Genomic DNA, 25,575 nt, shown 5'->3' with positions numbered 1-25,575 from the left:
TTTTTTCCTCTTTGCTTGAGGTCACATGAGAACATTGACAAAGCAATAAATGCTCACGTGCACTTTCTTGTCTTTATTTCCACTCTCTGGATTGAGGCCAGAGACATCTAAGTAATGCACTCTGTTCTCCTTCACTCCCCCTCAGAAATTATGGACTCTATCTCCTCTGCAGCCAATTTCCTCCTCCTCCTCTGCTGTCTGGGCCCGAGCTTCAATTTACTACAAAACAACGTTCCCCTGTTTCCCTCTAGGGCCCATTCTCCATATATCTACAGCAAGCTCTCTGAGCCCTCCTAAATCCGTAAGGCTTTATGTTTAGAGATCCAGGATGAAAACCTGTTCTCTCCAATTCTACGAAAACTCCACTCTCTTCCCATTTTGCATATGAACTTGGCTGCACTCATTTTCTGAAGGTTCAGCCACTCCACGGTCCTAAGGGGTCATCACTCCTGAGGTTAACAGTAGGTTATTAGATTATCAAATGTATCTAACACAATGATATAGTTGACTCCAAAATATACAAAAATACTTTGTGGCACACAGTCTCTCTAATCTAACCTTGAAATTTAAAACTGGGCATTGGGAAGTCAATCAGCAAGTCTGTCACATATTATACAAATTCCCATTCATTGATAATAACTACATATATTATTAGACTAGTACAAATTGTAATTCACAAAAATAAGTGTTACGAAATCAGTATGTTTCAAATAATCAGTTTCTATACGTTCTTCTAAAATATGTTATTTTCCACATTCCAGCTACATCAAGAATATCCCTTGAGCCTTACAGGCACAAGTACTGTTAACATAACTAAATGCAGAAACAAGTTTACATGTGTACAAAAATCAAAGCCATTGATAACAGTGTATTTATTAACATATCATGTTGCCATCTAAAAGAAAAAATAAGAATAAATTAATGAATACAAAGTCTCTCTAATGAAAATATTTTCCTTGCTACTTTTGTCAGTGAAGTTTAACTAAGTTGTGGAACTGAAGAAATCTCAATGTTAATTAACTTTATATCTGATCCATCCACACTTTGAAAATATTCCATAATAAAAACAAATGGAAAAAAACCCAACATCCAAAACACACCTAAGCAGGCTTAATCTTGTAACTATTGTTACATAAAAACATGAGACATCTGCATTAATCAATTTTCAGAAAGCAGTGCTTCAGTCCAAGGTACTTAGCAATAGCACCCGTATACTATTAGAGGGAGCCTGATGTTTTGGCAAAAACTACAACAGGAAAAAGTGAAACTAAAAGATATATTGTACATGTGACCTACAGGATTTGGATTATTACCTCTAAGCTTATTAAGAGCAAAAGCTGTCAGTTGGACCTCCCCACAATCACAGAGGAAAACTAAGATTACTCAGCAGTAAAAGGCATAAAAAGGAGACGAGCATTCTCAGAACGGGTGAAGGCAGAGAGAGTGAACCACAGACCTGTTTCAGCTATCTAGAGCGGTAATTGGCTCACAAGAGCGACTACCACGTTAAGGCATTATCATTATCTAGCTCACATAACTGGAAATTCATGCTCTGTTCTTCAAATTGGCTTAACCAGCAGCATCTGCAGCACTTTAATTAATTACAGTAATTGGCGTACCTTAAAAGTAGATGCATAGATCTGAAATGATAATGCCCTGTGAGTAATAATTGTAAACCAGCATTAATCCAGATCTATCCTAACCAGAACCTAGGGTACACTGTTGTGCTTCAACTGCAGAGAAAACAAGCTTCAATGTAGTAATTATTATTGTCTGTCCAGGTTCACCAGCAAATACTACAATTCTGTGTGACACTTTACATTCAATTAACTTGGGAATGCAGAGCTCACAATGTGCACAACAAAAATCTGTTCAGGTTTGGTATTGTCAAGTCAAAATTGAGTTGGGCACTTAAACCTGGGTTTCCTTCAAAAGATAAACTTGAAGTTAAAAGGAGAACACAGAGACTGATTACCACTATTTATTTTTAGTACACTCCTTATAAAGAAATATAGAAGCCAGATATCACAGTAAGCTCAGAACAAAGTTTTCTTGACAGCCATTAGCTTCGCTTCAGTTAAAAAATCCACACGCACTGTACACAAACGTGGGCTTGTTTTCTTTTTTCTGGTATCTGCAGCTCTAAAACACAGTAGAGTTACTTTTAAAAAAGATCACAGACGAGAGGTTAAACCTCCCTTTTGTTCCTTTTATATACAGCAATTTGAAATTTTACTTAGAAGAAAATAATTTTTAAAAGCTTGACAGTGAAATTCATGTACATATCCCTGGACACATTTGAAAACTGTTCTGTAACAGACTTGTTCATACCATTTCCAGCCAGAACTCAAAACAATACTATCAAGATTTGTTGTGACTTGCTTCTGTACCATTTCTGGTTTAAAGACAGATTTTACTTTTTAATTACCACCACACTGCGAAACAGGACACAAAAATCTTAATCAAATGTCTCATATGTAATGGAAGTTTAAACAAACATATACTTGAAGAGTTCAGTTTTAATAAGTTGACAAAATCTGATCTTCAAATTCATACATAATTCAGGGTCAAAATACCTGGTAGAAAGGTCACTACCAAAGCAAATTTGAAGTCCCTATTTATCAAACACAAGTCTCATCTTTCATAGCAGTGTAAAAGAATGAAATGTAGCTTTCCTGATTACAGTAAACATGCCGTAGCTTTGAGCATATTTTGAACTAAAATGCCATGGACTCCACTAAGAGATAACTGGGTTTTAAGTTGCAAAACCTTTAACTGTCTAATACAAATAGATATGACAGCACAAAATATGTCTTTGTGTAATTTTCTCCAACACCCAATTTCTGAAATCATGTCTATTTTCAGGGTAACACACAGAACGAACAAGGAGGCAGAACATCAGTAATAAAGTGCATGCAAGCCCAAACAGCTAAAATACCAAGGCTGATACAACAGCAAAAACCAGAAATAGCAATCTGATGTACCAACTCACACCATAGAGAAATGCAAAAGGCAGTCAGAGAAGAAAAATACCTTTTCTAAAGCAGCAAAACTCCAGTGATTCTGCTTATATAATCTGTGCCCAGTGTGCCTGGGCTGGGCAGACAGTGGTGAAGCTGCACTGGTATGTGTAATTTTAAGACATGAATATCTGTGCTCAGATATACTCTGATAACATATTTATCTAGGGGGCACAGAAAACAACTGCATGCACAAATAAATAGCTGCACACTCAATTTAATCAGGTTCATCTCCTGAGTATCCACTTATAAATATTAATCTAGAAACTACATGTGCTACTAAGGCACCAGCCTCTGAGGGAAAAAAGGCCACAGTGCAGGAGAAACACAGAATAAAATAATAATTCTTATCTAAAACTGATACTTATTCCACACAGTCGCTCATTTCTGATGGAGAGGGATCACAAGTGCACAATACAAGTTATTCGCTGACTAAATACCATCACGAAATGCTACGATATAAAGGTTGGAAGGATTAACACAAAAGGTTCCACTCCAAGACAAATGTCTCCTTCATAGTTCAGTTCACAGCCATCATGACTGCTCAGTCAGGCCTACGATTCTGAAACGCTGGGTATATACCTGCTAACCAAACACGCCAAAGACTTTCAAAATCTTTTGTTGATACTAGCATATTTTTACAGAAGACTTTAATTGCCACCATGCCAAAAGAGACTTTTCAAACACAGGAAAATCACCAAATAGACCCTGCTTCAAATCTCAGTGCTCTCTGAAACAACTTCTGCAGATTATGAATCTGCCAGGCTGGCAGGGTTTTTACACTCCACTTCTCATCCTTTAGTCTCTCACCTTTCCCAAGAAAAAAAATGCAAGACACGCAACAATAGCCCTTATTTTAAAGCATTTAATATTTGCAAAAGCCTTACACATTTATATAGAGGCCACTTTTAAAAATAAAAGCAGAGAAATTAATTTATTAGCATGCACTAAAACATGTTGAGTTTTGCTGTAGCCATAAAATTACGTGGTGGTTTTCAAACAAGCCATAAGTACCAGGGGGAAAAAAAAGTGCAATTAATATTTCTAAATATCTTTGGACTTAAATACTCTTCTCTAATAACAATATTTCACACGTTCCTACTTTTCGGAAACTGAGCTGTGTTTATCTTCTCATTACATTTTCTCAAGACACTGGATCTTTTACCTTCAGTAACAGTCTACAGATGAAAGACTAAGATTTCTAAAGGAGAAAGGGCTGGATTTTAGTGTATAAGACTTTATCCTTGCTGGGATGGTAATTTTTCTACTCCCTCTACTGGCATACTTTAAAAGCAAGGAAAGAAAAACCTGAAGGGCGTTTCAGCTTGTAAAACATAATGAGAAAATATTTTTTCTAACCTCAAAATAATTGTTCACACAAGTTGGCAAACATTTATCTCGCATCCTGGGGACTTTTAAGCCATCAGCAAACTTTTGGCAGATTTCTTTGTTGTAAAAATTAACTGAGCACCTCAAAGTAAACATCCCAGATCATTTTATGTTATAATTACTATCAAGCAGTTCCATCACTTGTCACTGCTCAGATCAAAACAGATCGCTACCCAAAACACACGATATGCCTAGTAAAAGGCCCTGTGAATTATCTATGGAATATAACTATGTGATTGCCATGGGTCTACAGAAATGAGCAAAAACATCCTGAGCTTAACGAGTTGCTACTTAAATGTTAGACAGTGCTCTGTGAACTATTTTATATTAAAATTGGATAGTTCTAAACATCACACATACAAGAAGTATTGTTTGACACAGTGCCATTTTGATGATAAATTGCAATCTACAGCTCAAATAATTCTACCCAGGGATTAACATTTCAGAGGCTGAGCCAGAGATTATGTGCGTGGATCTTGAATTTCATCATCTCCCTTCGGCACAATAGCTTATTCTTCCTTTTTTCATCTATTCTCTCATGAAGGGTCAGGAAAGCTTAGCCTTGCTGTTTCATTCATTTCATCTCTACATTAACCAGATACCTTGCAGTCTTTAGTTCTTACGTGTTATTCCATTACAAATACTACAGCCACAGTGCACTGTGCTACGGCTAATGAGGTATGTACCAAATCAAAGGGTGCCATCAAGTGGTTGTCGCACACTATCAGCATTATGCAAAGTGTTCTGCAAGGGGTTTCACCAGGATATACTATACAGGGTGGATTAAACTCTGGCATCATTTAAAGCTTTCAGGAAAAAATCAGATGCTGAGAGATGGTGGTCCCACACGATTTCATTTCCTTCCTTTTATATTCTAAGGCTTAGCCTAACAGCCAGCACCAGCATGAAGGGGACATGCCTGTCTATCGCTGTATGGGTCACTAGCCTCCAGGGTTGTTTTGGCCACTGCATGCTCAACTACTCATCACTGTGCACTAGATAGAGGACAAGTTAAGAACAACCTTAAAGTCTGAAAAGCCTCCCAAATAGCAATCGGACAAGAAAAGTTCTGCAAGGGGTGGTTCACAGGAAACAGGCAGAATATATACAATTACCTGTGGCTCCACACCCAGTTTCAAATCAAACTATCTTATAGACTACTTGTTAATTTATACTCATACAAAAACATGTGAGAGCTCTTCCCTGTAATGATAAGTATCTTCAGCATTACTCAGCAATTTAAAGTAAAGATAACTTGACAGATTGTTCCTCGGCACAAGAGTTCAATCTGCCCCAAACAGTTGGCCTTTCCAGACCACAGAATCATAGTGAAAACCTATTTAACTATTTTCCTCTAATCCATATACTCTCAGCTCTAAACCATGGCCCGCTACTCCAGCTTTCCTTGGACTGGCTGGTAAAAATCAACCAACCAAAATCACACCAGAAACCACTTTCTATCGCACTGAGGCAGATCTTTTCCAATGACAATGAATGGTGCCTTTCCAAAACTGTGGCAACCTTGCTACTGCAGGAAAAAAAAAACTTTGCACATGAGTAGGGATGAGATGAAAATGAAGATTACCCAGTTATGTCTCACTAGGTCATAGCTATCCACACCATGACTTCCAGAAACTCAACTGTCACCTAAAAGAACACCTTCCAGCCTGCACTTGCAAGGAAAATATCAAGAAAATGTGATTTGAACGTAATTGAGGAAGATAGACACGATTCTCTTCATTTCTGAAAGGGTTTGGTTTCAAAGTATAAAAAGTTCAACACCCGTGACCATGCTAACATAAATGTCAGCTTTTTAAGGATGTAACTTCAACCATATTTCTTCCAGTGATAGTAACAAAGAAATATCCACAGTCAATAAATGCTCAAGGCAAATGAGGCCAAAGTTCTTCTGAGACTGTTCCCATCTGCCCAAAATCTAGCACCAATGTTCCCTCACATGGTCTGTCTACATGACCTGCCACCAGCTTGGGCAACCACTCATAATTTGGGACGCCTACCACAGCTGCTCTGAGGAAGTGTAGTTAGAATGCACATGTGTGAAGACCAGTGATGAATTTTCATCAACTGCAAAGCAACTCTCGTGTGTGGTGGACCAAAGACAATTGGAATTTGTAATGCAGCAAGAAGTCAGTCCTTAACATTCCCCATGTTCTTGCCCATAGTTGACTTACACATGCCCATGTTTCACTTGCTCCCTCTAGTAGGTCAGACACATTCTGATTCTGTAACACAGACCCTTCACAGGAAACCTGGACATAACTTCCTAAGGCTGAACTAGAGGTAAAAAAAAAAAAATCAAGACCCAACCTGAAAAGATGCTACTTCCCCAAGTATTGCAGTGTCTAAGCGTTGCAGAAATTAACAAGAGAGTTTCCATGAAGCAGCAAAAGGAAGACAGGGAAGAAAAGATGCAGAGGTTGTGATGGAGTATTCTGCATTAATGCCAGAACTACTACACCAAATCCAGATGCAACACTTAAATTGTTCCATAGATGTCAAGTATCTTTTGAGGTAATACTCTCAACACTGTCCATACTAGTTATTTATGCAGTCTATTTATTTTAATACCTCAAATTCCATCTAATAAATTTCTTTGGTTATAATATACAATTAAAGTTACATAATATGAATTGAAACTAATTATGGGCAAGAGTTATATAGGTGATTCATGGAACAGCAAGCATATAAACTTTATACTAATTATATGCTGACAGATTTTTAGGGTTATTTTCCAAATATTCTGTTTTATCTTTTCATTGACAAATACAGAGCCAAAATTCCCTCCAACACATCACACTCTGTTCTGGGGCTGCTCCTGGAAGCAAGCACCCAGTGCTTCTGTCATTGAGGTGTTTGGAACTTACTGGAGCTACTTTGGTGAAAGTATTTCCTTCGCTCTTATTCCACTTTGGCCCAGCTACAACTCATTCCCTCTGCTCCTGTCTTCCCTGCTCCCCACACTGCTCGATAGTCTCCCTTGGTCTTAGCTTTTCATTGCAGACAGTGGTTCCTTATGCAGCAACATTAGCGACATCTTTTACTTCTCATTTTCAAGGAAAGTTATATTCAAGGACAGAGTATATCAGAACAATAGGGTTGTAAAAAACTCCACAACCCAAGGATGTGTTCCTATTATTTTCTGAATTAATTTAGCACTTAAGCATGGAAAGCACTAACAAACCTCTCATTCCAAGTATCTTTTCACTCTTCATCAGAAAAAAAAGAGCATATATCATTCCTTTCCATTACAGGGATCTACTTCATAGGTAAAATTAAGACAGGTAATTCTTCATGTAGTTTGAAACTTAATTTCTGATTTGGTAAATATTGTACATGCTTTTTTTATTTTTGTGCTGTGTCTTCCCACAACTAGTGACTATTTCATAGAACTGTTTTTGCTTTAGGGAGCAGAGCTTTTGAGAGTTTCCCACATCTTATCTATTGCTGAGCAAAGTGTTCTTATGGTATCAATCATTGAAACTATGTGCAAAAACTGTGAATCTTTAAAGAAAATCTCAGAGAACTAGTACTATTTTTAACAGGCAAAATCCTCAGACCCAGACCCAGCAGTTTCCCATTTCAGGCTGTGAAACAGAGTGCTACAATGAACTTATACAGACTTACATACATCATGCCCAGCCTGCTATTCTGCCAACCTGCTACACTTCCTAGTAGGGACAATTCCATTTGTTCTCAGTTCTGATGTACAGAAAACACACCAGAAACAGATATAGCATTATTAATTTAAAAGCACAATGTACCACACAACTGTGTCATCTTCAGGTTTTAAATTAATCATGCTTGGTATATTATTACATTTTATTTTTCCAGGCCATGGGAAAATGTAAGAAACATTACTTAAGTACAGACCACTGTGCTCAGAATAGCAATCTTCATGCTCAGGGCTGCGAGTTTGTCTGGGTCATGAATTTGTCACAAATTCAGTTTAATCTTATATTTATGCTAGAATGTGGAACCACAGAAAATACTGAACAGCTACAAGATGTCATTTTATGGCACTTTAGTCGACGCCTTTATTCAATGTTTATTCACACAATCTCTCTAGCCTAGCCTCAGGTCACCACCATACCTATATTAAACCAAAAAAAGTTCATTGATGCTGCCTGTCAAGGTTCAAGATGCGATGTAGCCCTGATACACATAACGCAAAACAATAAGAAAGGAGAAAGTTCCTGGGAAAGAAACAATGTAATGCAGTATCAATATAGAATGAGGACTATGCTGAGAGGGAAAGAATCTGAATGAAATGGCATCAATTAAGTTATGGAGGTCAATAGAGTTTAATATAATGGAAATTAATTAAGACAGCTAACAATCAAAGATAAGAGGCTGAAGGCAATAACAGTATTACACTGCCAGATGGTTTTCTTAATAACAAAGGTTTTCAGGAAGCCAGAATGCTTATTTTTCTGTCAGCTGGCTACTGTTCTGCTGGTGGCCATTCTTTTTAAATAATACTCTCTGTGTTAAGTTACAAATGCTTGCATGTTCAATCCTATCCAGTTACTTATTGCAGAGCTACATTTTACATAATAATGGACATTTTAACGCTTTTTGACACATATTTCTGTACCTCGAGCACATGCAATTGCAAGGTATTATGTCAAATCAACCAACATATTCAGTCGGACTCCCAGTTTATTGGCCTTTGAAGGTGACTTGTGTCAGAAATATTTTTTCTTTAAATGCATTGCCATTTTTTCCATTTTCCCCACTGAATATTTTGTACCACATATGCTGTTTTAACACTGTACAGCTACTAGGTCAAAAATTAGATTTATCCACCATAATGCCCAGACAGTGGCATTTTACATAATGATATTCTGAACTGCACTGAGAGCAAACACATCTCCGTGACTGTATGTAAATGTAAAAAACACTTGGACACACAAAACCAGAACAAAGTGGCAAGCTGAACAAGCTTAAAAGCAAATACTTTTCTATTAAAAGGCAAGTTGCTCGGCTCAGCTTATGCCTAGAGTATGATTAGAACCCCACTGTAAAACAATTACCAAGACACTCTTCTGTATTTGATGTCTGAAAGAGAAACGACCTCATGCAGACTCTTGTCTCTTGTGTGTGCTGGCAAGTATATTTTACTGCTGATTTTCTATGAATAAACATATGCTAAGGGTGGCTGAAACACACTGCTGGTTTTAAACGTGCCTAATGTACTATTAGAGGTTCGTTTCCAAAGCTGTCTGCCTTGTTTATCAGCTTCCTCCCTCCAGCTGGCAAGGAATACCACTGATAGCAACTCTGAACAGCTGTCTGTCTTGCACAGTACACTCACCTATAGGAGACATGTTCTTCTAACAGAAAATAACCTCCCCTCAAAAAAATAAACAAAATGGGTCGAGCAATTTAGAAAACAGTTGTACCTTACTACTGTGAATCAATAATAACCATATAAATTACATGTCATCAAACTCGTTCCATTGTAAATGTTACAGTGTACCACACTTACTGAGCTTATAAAGCTGGAGCCTAATACCCAGGCTGTTCTGCCCAACACCCAGCTGCCTCCTGCCTCCATCTTCCATTTGTGAGACCTTCTTGTGCAATTGTAGCATAAATATCAGAAAATGTCTCCTTTTTCAGTAAATTTTCAACTGAAACACCATAATATAGTTTTAAAAACTGACCTATCATCTGCCAAATTCTATTCGATACAGATCTACTTAGTACAGTTATTAACACAGCATCAGAAAAAAACATAAAATAGTATTTAAAGGATAGTTTGGGCACTGCATTTCGTCTGGGAGATAAATAACAAAAGACATTTTTCGTAACTGTTTTTGAAAGAACACAGTAGAGAAGAGTTGGACTCACATTTCATATTCTGTTTTACTGATTCAAGATAAGTAAGGTATTAAAAGTGTAAAAAGTTAATTTGATATTAAAAGTTCTTTCAACAACTCATTGGAAATTCTCATTTAGATAAGATTTTTGTCATCTTACAGTTCTAGTTTAATAAATTATAACATATTAATGATGAAAAGGATTAGTGGTGGCCCTAATTTCAGGTGATCTGGGCACAGCCTTGTTTTGGTCAGAAGACATCGGTTGCAGACTAAGCAGCAGTACAGCGTAAGTGAACACTATCTGAAGCAACTATCAGGCTCTGCTTGGGGATAAGGGGGTTGCGCAGGTCAGAATATAAATGAATTGACAGAGCTGTTCAGAAAAGCTTACACAGCACTTGCCCTCACAATGTCTACCTTAAACCAGGCCTGCTGGTGCCTCCTCTCTCATGCTGTGAGAGGAAAACACCCATAAACCCCACAATACTCATGTAACACTTACCCTAAATACATGGGGTTATTTACTTGTCCTACGATACTTGGTGTAAAATTTCTCTACAGAACTGAAGCATGCAATTCGCTCCCATTATTTTCTGTAATTTTAAGAGAAGGTGCCTAACCTAAGGGTCTCATTTCAAGTGACCCCCATAGGGTGAACGTGGACAGACAGGAGACTCACCCACTCCCAACCATCTACCCTAAATCATGGCAAACTTGCTTTGTGCACAGGCCCCTCTCATACTCCTTACCAAAATCAAGACCCTACCTCTGACTGTTGTACTATTAGTAAAAATTGCACAGAAACAACATCGTGGTGTACACAAGAAACAACGTGTTACTGAAAAAAAACACAGGATCAGGCCTCCTAGAAATATTTCCTACCCTGCCTCCTTCAGAGCCAGAGCAGCCAATCGAGACGATGATTTCCACAAGTTTTGCTCCAAAAACCTAATCTCAGAGATTTCTCAACTAGAACAAAGTGCTAAATATTTAATATAAGCAAAAAACTAAAAGTAAAACAAGTCTTCTGATTCTCTATTGCATTTAAAGCAGGGCAAAAGTGAGATGGCTGACAAAGCAGCATTTAATTCTTAGCTATATCTAGACCAGAATACCCAGCCTAATTTACACAGACAGTCACAGTTCACATAATCACATACAGTAGAATATGACAGGGGAATTAAAGGACCAGGAAGGCATGTCTGAACTATGAGCTTCTTATTCTAAATGTATTAAATGCAGACATTTAATTCAGGGAAAAAAGCTAACCTGGTTGGTTCTTCTTTTAAACAAAAAATTTATTTCAAGCAGAGAATACTAAATGAATGATAGAGCTCTTTTTTATTACTTTTTCTTAAATAAACCAAATAGCCAATTTAAACTCAGGCTCCCACAGGCCACTAAGATGCACTACAAGATACAGTTAAGATTTTGTAATAAATTCTGGTATAGCAACTGATCAGCAAATAAGGAATCATCTTATTCCGTATGCCAGTCTTCTTCCCTGCATTCTTTCTACAAACAGCATTGACAGTACTCAGAACTCCAATTCACCACGCCATACTAGCATTTGCCTCCCAACGTTTTTTCCCAGAAACAGGGGAAAAATTGACATCTAGACTTGGACTTTTATTTTAATGTAAAGCAAATTCACTCTTGTTAAGTTAGTGTCACAGCACTGCTGCAGTAAATTATTTAAATGCCCAGTGCCCAGTGTAAAAGTCTGGTATTTTGCCAAATTTCTCGGATAATTACTGTTGAATTTCAACTGAGCTACTTCTTGAAAAGCTTCATTTGGAAAACTACATTGGATTAAAATGGAACTTCTTGCTAATATCTCATTTTATTGTATCACATTTAAAATTGGTCACCTTTAAAGACTAGGAAAAAAATTAATTTCTACATCCCATCAACTTGTCATTTAATTCCCATTAGTTTCACAGTCCTTACCATCTTTAGTTGTGTTGTCATGCTTAAAAATAGCAGATGGGCATTTCACTAGGGAGAAATAATCTCTCCAAACCTCAGTGATATAACACACTTCAGGGCATTCAAAATGAGAAATTACCCTAAGTGATCATGATACAGAATTTGGGAGGGATGGGATGACATACACACGTCGACACTAACCACAAAACAATCCACTTGTACTAATAGACTAGATTATGTCAAATGTAGGATTCCTGAAGTTACACAATAGCAGCTGAGAGAAGGAAAAGTCAGATCTCAATTTTCAGCTTAAACTTGTTATTCTCTGTAACTGTTGGCTGTAAGCTGGCATGAACAGCAAACTCCAAACTACTTTTTTCTCATTTCAGCAGTTGGACATCTTTTCCTGGAGAAAGCACTTAAAATACTCTTATTGGTTAAGGTATTAAAAAAAAAAGATTGGAAGCATGGATGTGTCTCATAAATCACCATCAAACTTGAAAGGTTGGCGTGGGTTTCTTCACCATTCACTGCCTTAATATTCAAAAAGGCACTATTGGAAAACAGTGGTCTAAAATGGTAAAGAAAATATTTTGGAAGACTCTAGAAAGGATAGATGCTTCTGCAGGTTCAGTTTCTAAGTCTCAGTAGAAGAGCCTAGAAAATCATGGCAATGCTTCACCAGGCAGAGTTAGACACTGGTCATCCCTGAAAGCAACAGGCAGTGTGAGTGGATCGGGCAGTGTGAGTGGATCGGGGATGCTGAACACTTCCTTCACACAAATGAGTTCTTAGAAAGAGGATGCTAATGATCTGCCAATGCAATCAAAGGAAATGAAATCCCATGTGTAAGCACTATCACATTATTGTGGTTGATTAGTCAGAGGCAAGAAGAAAGGAGGGAGCCTCCAGCCATGCAGAAAACAGAATCTGTTCTCCATAGTTTTAATTGGCAGCCTTAAAGTGTACCAGAGATCCAGGCTTAAGCCAATTCCAACATCAAGGGCAACAGAGCACTAGAATAAGCTGCACGGAGATACTGTAGGAAGCCCATCTTGAAAAATTATTTTAAATAGTTTAGGCAAGTATTGGCCTGGAATGAAGCTCCTGGGAGCCAACAGGCCAGGCGACATAGCCTCAGCCTCAGCACAGATGAATCTAATAGAAAAGCTTCAAAGACAAGTGAGATATTCTTCTCAATACATCTGCCAAATTCAGAGGTTTGGGATGTTTCTATCGTTAGCAAAGACCATGTTTTAATAGGCCTTTGACTTAAGAAGGGGAATATGCTTAGTACCAGCGATGCTTGCCAATGCCTTGATCACACTGATGCTACTTGGAAAGGGCTTGCTCCCAACAACCCTGGGGCCTGTGAATAACCTACATACAAAGCTGAAACATAACGCATGGGACAGAAGATGGAGAAGTCTGCCCTAAACCTTTGTATATATTAATACGTCATGTATTAGCTATTAGATACACAAATTTAGGATCAAAAAGCCTTTTGTAGAAAAAGACAGAAAAATTGTTTCATATATTCTTTTACCCTCTGAAAACATCCTATGAAATTTTCAAGTCATTTATGAATGTAGGAGCTAGACCTGATGTAGGAGAACCTGTTTTAGCAGAGTGTTGGACAGGATGATCTAGAGGTCCATTCCAGCTCCTATAGTGATTCTGTGAAAACTCCCAGGAAACAGGCAAATGTGACAGTCCATCCCCAATGGATGTTCTTATGTGCTTTTCTGTGCTTTGAACATGCTAAGAAGGATCACACCTGATACCTTTATTTTAGGCAAAGTTCTTGTACGCAGTCAGTGAAAGCTTCAACATGTTTGGACCAACTTACACCTCCGCTCTTCCATTCTGGCCCTTTTTTCTTCCATTAGCTACACAATATGCAGAGAGAACTAACACAGCTTAAACTTCAGGCCAGCTGAGCTCTTCAGAGAGATGCAGTCTTCACGTTGACTAAAATTTGAAAACTTGTAACTAAAACATCAGCTGCCCTGCTCCTGGCACCTCTGAGGTGACACTTAATGATTGCATCAGCACAGGCCACTTCACTTGAAAACTATTTTACTGTTAAAAGACAAAGGTGTATTTAAAAACATTAACTGTTCTTTAACAAGAGAACATGGAAACAGCATAGAAAGTCTGACGGAGACATCAACACTGTTTGTGAGAGTTCTCCATAGTATCTAGAGGCTACCGCCACATGGAAGTGCTTTGCTGAGAGCTGGTACATCAGAAACCCCAAGAAAGCAATTAATAAGAGAAATTAGGGTTAATGCTGAAAAAATTAACACTGAAAAGTGGAGTTTAGAGTGTGAAAGGAACCACGTGTGAAAACAGCACATGATGACATTACTCTTAGGAATAATAAGAGAGAAAAGTAACTTGCTAGAACAAATTTAAGTGGAAGGTATTCTCTAAACTGAATATGCAAGATAAACTAACATCAATTCCTAAGGGTTTGAAAGCCTACTACCTCCATAGATGGGTCTTATTCTTGGCTACGAATTTCTTGCTCTCCAACTTGCAACAGCCCATCTGAAGATCTGATTTGATTACTCAGAAAAGCAACAAAATCAAGACAATTCAAAGAACTGCCTCATGAAGAAAACCAGATAAATTTGCAGTAAATATATAAAGAACACAGCTGTGAAGGAGATAAAGACATAGAGGAAACTGAGAGAAAATTAATATGGTCATTTAAATATTAAGAAACCATGCTATGATCAAATTATTTATGGATTAGACTTACATTAAATGATGAAGGATCATGTACTAGAATACTAATTACAGAGTGGCTAAGACATTAAAAACCACAGTTAGGAAAAAGCCCCGTACAATCTGATGTATCAAAGTGCATGTATTTGCAGGATTAAAAACTACTCCTCCCCCTCAAAAAAAACCCAAACCCCAAACAACACCCCCTCCAAACCAAAACCAACAACAAAGAAAATACCCTCAAGAAGCAAATATCCTCCTTCATTTTCATTTACAGCATGGTCATCTTGCACAAATCACCTCTCCAATACCTAAAATTTAATCTAAAATTCAGAATAATCTGGTTTTTCATTTAGCAACGTTTGCCCTCAATAGAGCCCTCAAACTTCACCTGAATATCTCTGTCTGCTAAGTCATACTGAAGCATTATTAAATGATTTTGGAGATTGATTTTTAATAATAATTTTAAAAGGTAAAATATCAGATTTCAGATTGCTTCATAATGAAAGAGCATCCACAAACTTTTCAGGTTTGAGTACTTTATGTTCTGAGTGCTGCTAACTGAGAAGGAAGGGAAAGCCTACAACCTCTGATGGCAGAGAACATACTTGGACACAAAGGAATATCCCACAAAGGACTATAAATGTCCCTACACTTGTGACACATACTTGTCAGGTTCAATGACAAACACATTTCTTTAAAACCAGGAAAACCATATATTCAATCTGAAAAGGGTAAATGTTGACAATTTAAGGAGGGATGAGATCAAGCTCCTGTCTCCCCAGTTCTCAGATTTTGAACAAGCAGGTGGTTTGTGCTCTGAAGTGTTAGCTAGCCATTGAATCTTTCCCCATTTGCTCGAACAGATGAACATATTTTCATCCACCACTAAGTGGAGCTGTTACTCTTGGAAAAAAGTTTCTCCATCTTCAAGACTAGATTTTTTTGGCACTACCTACAGCTTTCTGTAGCATTTCATTAAAGAAAAAAAAAGAGAGGTGATTAAAACCAATCAGTTTTATAGTTGTTTTAGCTCTCTTTTTTTTTTTCAGTAAAACTATTTATCAACTTTATTGCTCTAAGAGTCATATTCATTACTCTAATCAAAGAATAAATATCTACCTACCAGTGACTATTTAGTAGCTCTTGTGGAATGAAGTAATGGCATAATTAAGGTTGCAAAGAATAAGTCTGCACATAACAAAAGATTGGTCCTTGATATAGGGTGGAACTGTTTCCACCTGTTTTGGCAGAGGCTACATGTTTTGGGCCACAGCAACTGAAACAACCTCCCATCTCACAAACATTACTGCAGCTCAGAGAAGGTTTGAGGCGGAGAGCAAGAAGAGCATGCAGTAGCTGTACTACTGCCATCTCTATATATCATAGGATGACAGGTGAAAAAGAAGCAATGTGTTATAAAACGGGACATGCCCACTGTAAACTTCTGAAAAAAACGTGCTGCAACGTCACAGGAAACAACTATACCCAGAGGGATTGGCTGAGAAATACACTGACATTGTTTTATCCAGAGTGACCTGTACAGTGACAATTGGTGATGGAGACTTCCCTGTCTAAAATAAACTAAGTAAGAAAGAAAAGGAAACTCCAGGAAACGGTATCTAAACTACATTTCATGTTCCTAATTCTCAAATAAAAATAGAAACTTGACATTCTTAAACAAAAGTACAAATTAAGCACTTTGCTTTTAGTCCTTTATATATGCGTCACCAGCAATCAGAAAAAACCTTAGCGTTGGACATGCAAATCACTTCTGGTATCAACAAGAAAGAAAACCCAGCCTTTTTAGGTAAAAATGCATGCAAATTCCAATGCTTCCTCATTATTCAATGCCACAGGGTATTACTACAACTCAGTAAAAAAGCACTATCTTTTTTGTTTCAAGACAACATAAATAAAAACTAAATCATGTTATTGAGAAACAGTCTATAATGAAACTATATTAACGAGAGATAAACACATTGTCTTGATAGCATAGTCCTTTTAAATGTATTTCCAAACCAAAGCTTTGTCCTCAAGGAAACTCCAGGTAAAGCAGCTCCCCTATTTTTCAGTCCAGACAGCCCCAGAGCAGAAGCTGCAGCCCAACACAGAGAAAGGAAAGGAAAAAGCTACTTCATAAAGCATTTGCTCTGTGCAATATTAAGCCCTGCTGTTTGGCAAAGTGTGTTGTTTGTACAGCCCTCAGGAGCTCAGCTCTCCGGGAAGTTCTAGGAGCTTCAGAGATTCACGGAAGCCATGTTTTGGGTTTTCACTGGGTGCACAAGATTGCTCCCACACACAGAGATCTCAGGGAGCAAAAGGCATGTCAAGACATTTATGCTTTTTTGCTTTGGTGACTGTAGCTGGTCCCATCTTTCCACATTGCCTCAATTTCCTCACCTATAAAACACAGGTGATGAAAGTGTGATCTCCACTGAAGAGCAGCTTTCAAAACCAGGAAGGGTGAGCTGCTGTTTGGGATGTACAGATGTCATAACTCAACTCTGACTTGTTCACTCCCCTGCTCATACAAAAATAATGTGTCATAACCCATAAAACAATGAGTCATAACCCAGCTCTAACTTGTTTACTTCATTGCTCATAGGCAAATAATGCAAGGAAGGCTCATCCTTACAGGGAAGGAATTTAAACACTGTAGTATAGTATTCGCCCCTCCTGTATTTTAATTGTAACATAACAATGGGTATTTTAGTAAGCCTTTATTACTACAGAGCAAGGCTTTATTGTGGTTCAGCAGCTCAAATTTTACTCAGGTATTTTTTGGCATTTGGACACCCTTTAATCTTTTAAATGATTAAGTCTCAGACATACAAAAAAAACCATCAGAATATTCCAGCTTACATTCTCTATGACAAACGTCCATTCTTTGTCTTCGAACTCCTCAGCATGGGGATCCTAGAAAAATAAACCAGAGAACTTAAGTCTAAAAATAATCCACACTGCAAGAAATTGCAACTCAGCCAAGGTTTTCATATACTCATAGAAATATTTTTACACCTACTGAAGAGGGAAATATTTTAGCTGCTATGCAGGCTTCAAAGGATGTCAATAAGATGACAAGCAAGTTGGAGTAAAACTGCCACTGATAATTTAATAGACTCCTACAAACATGAGGTTGATTCTGACAAAGGCCCGTAATTCTATTTCCTTTCAATCCAGAGCAATGAAATTAAAATGTCTCTTTAATTGTTAAGTTCCACTTCTCAAATAAACACAATAAATCAACACCTTGCAGAGAACAGTGGAGGAAGCCACTGCTTCCAGTTGGCATGAGAAGGCATACACCTACAGCAGGCATCAGAACTGGGAGCTCCATCTCCTCATGCCTAAACTCCATCAGCACCAGCAGAGATCCAAAGTCACAGCTTCGGCATAGTACCTCATTTAACCACAAATTTCTTAAATACCTATCCTTACTTCATAACATTTCCATCCCATCACATATGAGGATCAGAAAATATTTTCACCAACAGGAAGATGAATAACAAGGAGGTTTGTATATTTGGCATTTGTTTCCAATTTAATGAGCTTTCAATATGGTTGTGTGGCCTGTATTGTTGCCTTAAATTAAGATAACAGTGGAAACATTAAGTCATTCCCCTCATGTCTCTATCCAGGAGTCCACTTCAAAAAAATCATTACTTTATCTTGCAATCCTAGTTCTGAACAACTGCAACAAAATAACTTCTCTGGCAAAACAGCTTCTAACACTAAGAGAAAGTGGCTTTAGGCTTTCTTCAGACATGAAGGCTGATTTTGCTATACCTCAATTTTATCCTATTATTTCTAGTTATGGGGAAACTACTCGGTTACCCCTTTGCCTCTGACACTTAATGCCATAAACACTTGGAGACAAATGTCACTTCCCTGTAATCAGCATTTACCATCATCATATGAGAGACCCTTCAGCACCATCAGTTTTCTTATTATTTGGATCCTGCTCATGATACTCATGATACTAAGCACTGCACCAGTTTCATCTTGCTGCTGTAAATTAACAAAATGGATAGAGATATGCTGCTTCTACGTTATCTCCATTAGTATTATCTTTCTTCCCAGAATGCTACAAGTCTCACATTCAATCTTTTCAACTCACCTTACCTTAGTCTTTGCTTTAACTATCCTTGTTTCACTTAGCTTTACCTTGAAGTCAGACACACAGTACTGCAGTATAAAAAAACGATTCTTTTAACTAATTCTCATCAAATATACAAACCAAAAGGTTTTGTAAGTAATGAGTTTACAGCACAATCAGTGAAAAGAAAGATTTTTCTTCTTTCTCCAGCACACAAAAAACTTAGAAAGTGTGCTCTTAAATAAACCTCCTCTTTGAATGAACTACAATAAGATGATACCCTCTCAGAAATATTCTCTCCTTCAACATAGTGCTTCTTACAGAAGTCGAGAAGCAGCTTGAGGGCTCTGCAGAACCCCTGTGAAATGCTGGCTGTCTTTGCAGGAGTTGTCTCATTGGGCACAGACACGCTCATAGAGGAAATTTAACACCACAACATACCACTGGCACCATCATTAGCTATATATTTAACAGCTACAAGCCCAAGTATCGTATGCAATACACATTTTAAACTGCATTATTTCAACAACAGGACGTAGTTTCAATGAAAAAAATAGAAGATGTTACTAGAAACATGTCAAAACTGATCACCTCTTTTGAGACACGAATAAATACTTGTAGACTTTTTTAAAAGCAGAATAATAGAAATAATGCAAAGGAGTGTAAAAAACATACTGTATCATTAGCCATGACAACAGAAGGGCAAGTAGATATATAAAAAAATTACACTGAGGTACTTCTGTGTTCCAATTAATGTACTTGTAAATATCAGATTATGCAGTTATATATCCATCACATCAATCAGGTTTGTGGAGTTCTGCATTATGTAAATAAAGGGCATGATACCTGCTGGTTTGCTGTATCCTACATAAATTTTAAAGATACAGTTTTCTGTAATCTAGCTATTAAATACTTATAATTTCCAAGAGTTAACCGGGGGCAATTACCTTTTTGTTTAATTGCTTCCTTTGATACAGCATAAAATGACATAATGAGATTTAATAGGATCATTAATCACTTTATGTTTTAATAAGTTACTCCATAATAACAGACTAAACTATTAAATATTTCATCCTGTTCATTTTTCTTCATAACTCCCTCAAAAGCTATTAATTGCAAGCTTGCAGGTTTACCTAAAATTTCTTGCAAAGTCTGAGTCTGGTATGTTATCCCATGGAAAAACCAAAACAAATGTCATTTTGTTCCTGCAAGACGATCTATGAAAGAAAACAAAGCTCTTCTCATATCAATGGCAATAAAATTGATTGACACCTCCAAAGGCTACAGAGTCAGGTGCTCTGATGAGTATTTCTGATAATCTGACAGAGCAAAATAATACTGTATCATGAAAAGGCTTCTTAATATTCAACAGTTTAGTATGCACTTGAAAGTGAGTTGTGAATGCTTTTGGCTCCCTACCAGCCACTCAGAATAAAAATACAAAAATTCAGAGCTTGAAGAGCTTCTGTAGTGAACCACCTTATCAAAAAGTTGGGAGAGGATAAAATACACTAAGATATGGACACTTCGCATATGTGTAAGATATTTCTGATTTAAAGACAAATCCAGATTTTTTATTTAAAGCCACATTTCTTGTTAGTCTTAAAATACCACTAGAAACAGAAACCCTGAATACGATTATACACATAAGCCCTAATGTTACGTTACAACAGACAGGTAAGCAGCTTCGCTTTTCTCACTAAAACACTTTGCTTAGAAACCCAGGGAGTAACATGCATAGTCCTATTTCTAGCTAACCTACAGCTTTATTACATCATCAATATTAACAGATGCTTGTACAATAACAACTACAACATGTTTTCTACTGCTATCACAATTTCAGCCTTTGGGATAACATTTCCATGTGTGGTCTCCATAAACAGTGATGTTTCTATAATCTGGCTATCTTTTCAGCTTATTTCATGTTTGTAGAAGCTAAATACCATTAAAAATTCACAACACATACTTCCCTTATTGGCTAACCCATGTTCTCCATTCATATGATGAATTTAGCAAATTACTATCTGAGGACTATTCAGTCTGACTTCTCTTTAGCAAAAGAAATGTTATTGCAAAGAAGAATAACCCTAGGAGTAATGGTTATAGCAGCCCTTGGAATTTTTACTGTACAAAAGCCCTCCCTGGTAACACATCACACAAAACATCACCTCACCTGCAAGCACATATAAGTAATAACCAAAAATGTGCAGCTTGGAACACCTACAGACAAGAGTTATAAACAGATCTCATTCCCATTCTCCTTCCTGAAAGCAAATGATAATGAAAATTAGCTAAAAAGCTCAAGGAACAAATTGACTCTGTTATTTTTCAGTGCCTGAAATTGTCTCATAGCTCACTGCAACACAAACGGAATTGGCAAGAGCCATTTGGATAATGGTCATTTTCTTTACCCATGTACCACAAATGTGGGACTGCACTCTGGCAAACATTGATTGTTGCTTTGCCTTGGATTGAAAACTAGGCAAATAGATTGAATGGCCTCTTATTCCTCCTCCTCCGCATTTTATTGCGCAGAAAAATAATCACCATTCTTAATATCAAGAGATGGGCCTCATTTTCCTGCTTCTCTTTCCATATGTATTTGCCTCTCAGTATGACACTCCTTTTCAGTATCTTCAACTAAGTTTTAGGGCTTTCTTTTTATTCTCTCCTACTCTTTTCCTTTCTTTTCTGGTAAGATGACTTCAGTGTTCGAAATTAAGGCTCAAGTGAGAAATCAATAGTGGGGAACTGTGCTAAGGATAAAGCATTATCCTATGATTTCTCCTACAGCAAGACTCTCAATCATTTCTACAACTCCCAATATCAGTAGAGTGCTTTGATGCATCATCTCACATTTTCCAAGTAACTGTGTTAATTACTTTTGTAGGCCCTCAACAAGATCAGTCCTACAAATTTTTATCTGCAGTCCCACCAAACCACTTCTTTCTGTGAACCTATTCTATCCATCCTCTAAGAAAACTACCTAAAACCAGACAACTCTACTGGACTTGAGCAAGGGAAGAGCAACAAGGAATGCATCTGCCATTTTTCTGTTCTGTCGATCCACCATCAGTCCATTCTGCAAGGAGCTTTGTCAAGAACCAGACTCTTTCTGTACTGTATAAGGTAGTTTCTAAAGAATAAAAAAAGGTAACTCTTCTCCAACAAGTTTAGGCTACCTTCAGAGCTATTTCTGGATCTCTTGTAATAAGGAATGAAAGATGTATCAGCCAACAAGGGACTGCTCCTTCTAATCAGCAGCCAGAGAAGATCTTCAGACTGTTAGTCCCTTCCCTCCCCATGTCTCCTCCCTAAGCTTTTGTGACTTCTGAAGCTTGTCTTTCAATTAGATCACTCCATATCAGCCTTAATCTTCAGTCTTTCCTCCTGGGGAATAATTACTTAGTACTGTCATACTGAATCATATCAAATGATGACAAGATTTGTGATCTTCCTCTACCAGTGACCTATAGCAGATGCTCTGGGTGCTCCAGCATCTGTCCTCAGCTTTTGTACTTGGCTGTTTGAAACTGCAGAAGACTCAAAATTTGACCCAATTCTTGTCGCTTTGAATGCTGCTTACAGAGGTCTGATTGGTCTAGAAGATAACATACAACTCTGGTCAGCTTTTGTTGAGCTTCCAGACAGCAGAAAGCTCTGAACAGACTGGCAGAACTGTACATTACCACACTAAGCTCACAGCAGCTCTCATGTTCCTGCAAAGCCTCTGGGCTAGAAAGGCAACAGAGATTTTTTTTTTTTACAATTAGTCTCCACTCTAACCCCAGAGATTTAGTTTTTCAGTGTGCAAATGTGCTCACTTTCCTGAGATGCTTATTTTTATATCTGACACACAACACCTTGTCTGGTCTACAAATGCTGGCTTTCTCTCCTAGGGAATATGCTCCCTAGTATGCAGTCAAGTCTAAATAGGAACATGTTCTGAACTGGGATTTGTTCTTTGCTTCTGGGAAACAGTTTTATAGGAGGGTTTTTGTTTGTTCGGTTTTTTCTCCTTCTCAGAGACAATGTATTGGCTCTGCTGCAGTGTTCGTGATAGGGCATGGCATTTGATTACTGCACTGTAATCAAAGCATATTGACTCACGCTTTCAAGAAAGTTGATGTGGGATGTATTTTGAGGTATGTGGGGAAAAGACTACTTTTAACCACACAAACATCCTTTTACCATTTTGGTGGTTTAGCTCTAGCTGGCTGTAAGTGCCCACCCAGTCAGTCTATCACTCTCCCTTCCTAAACTGGACTGGGGAGAGAGAAATATAATAAAAAGCTCACCAGTCAAGGTAAGGACAGGGAGATCAGTCAGCAATTACTGTCACAGGGAGAACAGACTCAACTAAGGGAGAAATGGATTAATTTATTAATGAACAATCAGAATAGAGTGGGGTCCTCCATGGGCTGCAAGTGGATCTCTACTCCACTGTTGACCTCCATGGGCTGCAGAGGGACAGCCTGCCTCACCATAGTCTTCACCAGAGGTTGTTGCGGAATCTCTTCCAATGCCTGCGCATTTCCTTCTCCTTCTCCACTGATCTTGGTGTCTGACAAGATGTTGCATTCACACTCTCACTTTTGCTGCTGCTGCAGTTTTGCATCTGCACAGCAACTTTTTCCCCTTCACAAATACGTTATTCACAGAGGCAACACCTCAATCACTAATTCGTTTGGCCTTGGTAAGCAGCAGGTCCATCTTAGAACTGATTGGCACTGGCCCTGTCAGACACAAGTGAAACTTCTGGCAGTTCTTTTTTTAAAAGAAGACCCCCGCTACCAAAACCTGACTACACAAAACTGTTACAACCATCTCTCTTACTATCTTATTTTCCTCATAATTTATCTGTATTCTTAGAAAGCTATATTTTCTAAAATGTTGTTCTAAAACTTTGCAATGAAGAGCTGGTAATCTTCCTTGTTCTTACAATAGTACATCCGTGTGATAAACCACATTTATTACTGACAAAACAAGTGGTTTTTTGTAATCCAGGGAGGCAAAGTCCATGCTCACTCCAGAAGAACAAACATTTTTGCTAGGAAAGTTCACTTTGCTTTTAAGTTAGAAAATAATGGTGTTGCAATTCAAATCCTTATAGCGCAACTGATGTTTTAGCAAAGCTAAATAAACATTGGCAAGTATTTCATTTTTCTCTCAGTTGATACAGGGATGAGTTTCTACATAAAGTCACTGAAGAGTATACAATCTTTCATATATGATGGTTAAACCTTGCTAATGCAGAGACTCTGAAAATGAACTTCAGGAGCACAACCACAGAAACAAAGAAAAATGGGATTTTAGCTTGCTTTTCTGGCATTTGTGGATCTTTCCACAAAAGCACTACAAGTTGTAGACTTAAAATGCACAATGGGCTTATTGTTTCACAATGTTTCTTACTCCTCATTTTGTTTCAAAAACCCAAGGCATAACCAAACATCATTGTAGAGCATGGCAAAGGAAGAAGTCAAACTTTCAGAACAGATGGAACTTTTTATGTAATTAGCACTTCAGCAGGCTGGATGGGCAGGAGCTAGAGCTATGCAAAGGAAGCTAAATCAATATATTCATTTGATGCTTTTCCCCACATGACTCTAGAGTACTATGAAATTCTACCAGCAGCCCAGAAATAAGTGGAATGAAACAAAAAGTTTTTATTTATTTGAAATGAAAGTTTTCTAAATAGAGCTTATAATTTCTTCAATACTTAGCTCTGTTTGCCCAAGAACTACAAATAGACTGTTGGAAACAAGCTAACACCCAAAATAGGGATGTGCAGATAATGTAAAGTATCTCGTCTGTTTACAGATCACAAGCACTTTGCTAGCCAGCTCTCAAGTGTCCATGGGTGACTGCTGGAGAGGATATTCTTAACATTCTCATCAGCACTTGAAACCTTGACTTATCTCCTAATCCTACCAGCAACACATTTCAGCAGCCACTTACGAATGCACAGCCACTACTGTGTGAATCATTTCCCAAAACACGTCGCTGTCTATTCCAGAGTCTGCTCTTTCCCTCCCCTGCACTTCTCTTTCGAACAGCAACGCTGCACTAATTTGTTATCCATGATTGCTACAAAGCTCTATTGGAGCAACCTGCTCCCATCAGCGGGCTCTGCCAGGGTGGAAGTGAAGCCAGCAGGTTCCCATAGCTTCTCAGGCTGTAATGAGAGAGGGCAACTCCTGTTTGGTAAACAATACAGCCACGTGAATTTTACTTACTGCAAAAGTGCCAGACACTCAGCAGTCACCCTCCTTCACAGAGAAGTGGCTCCTAGAGGGACTGCTACACAACTGCAAGATGAATGGTCTCTTTTTTTAAGCTTTACTGTTTTCAGTGGTTTTGTCTCCCTCTCTCCACAGGAAGGAAGGATGTAAATACCTGACTTGGAAGTCAGTTCCCAAAAAGGCTGCTCCAGTGTGCTATTACATACTTCCCACTACTCCAGTGCTGACCAGTCAATGCATTTGCTGTGCAAAAAAATCTCTAGTTCTTTTTGAATGTCTTTGTCCAGAATGTACCAGCTACAGAAGTGCCAGCTCTC

At 37.9% G+C, this 25,575-nt stretch overlaps 1 protein-coding gene across 7 annotated transcripts in view; it reads right to left on the bottom strand.

Annotated features, from left to right (window-relative positions):
- Window positions 1-25,575, bottom strand: part of EHBP1 (EH domain binding protein 1) — a 218,274-nt gene that overhangs the window by 146,238 nt on the left and 46,461 nt on the right. For all 7 annotated transcript variants that reach the window (XM_061989162.1, XM_061989164.1, XM_061989165.1 and 4 more), the window contains exon 5: window positions 17,783-17,836. In XM_061989162.1, the coding sequence (XP_061845146.1) occupies window positions 17,783-17,836 (54 nt within the window). The remainder of the gene's footprint in view (window positions 1-17,782; window positions 17,837-25,575) is intronic.

The sequence above is a fragment of the Colius striatus genome, chromosome 2 (assembly GCF_028858725.1).
Source record: "Colius striatus isolate bColStr4 chromosome 2, bColStr4.1.hap1, whole genome shotgun sequence".
Lineage (NCBI taxonomy): Eukaryota > Metazoa > Chordata > Aves > Coliiformes > Coliidae > Colius > Colius striatus.
Note: the sequence above shows the minus strand (reverse complement) of the source record. Positions and strands in the feature narration are given on the sequence as shown.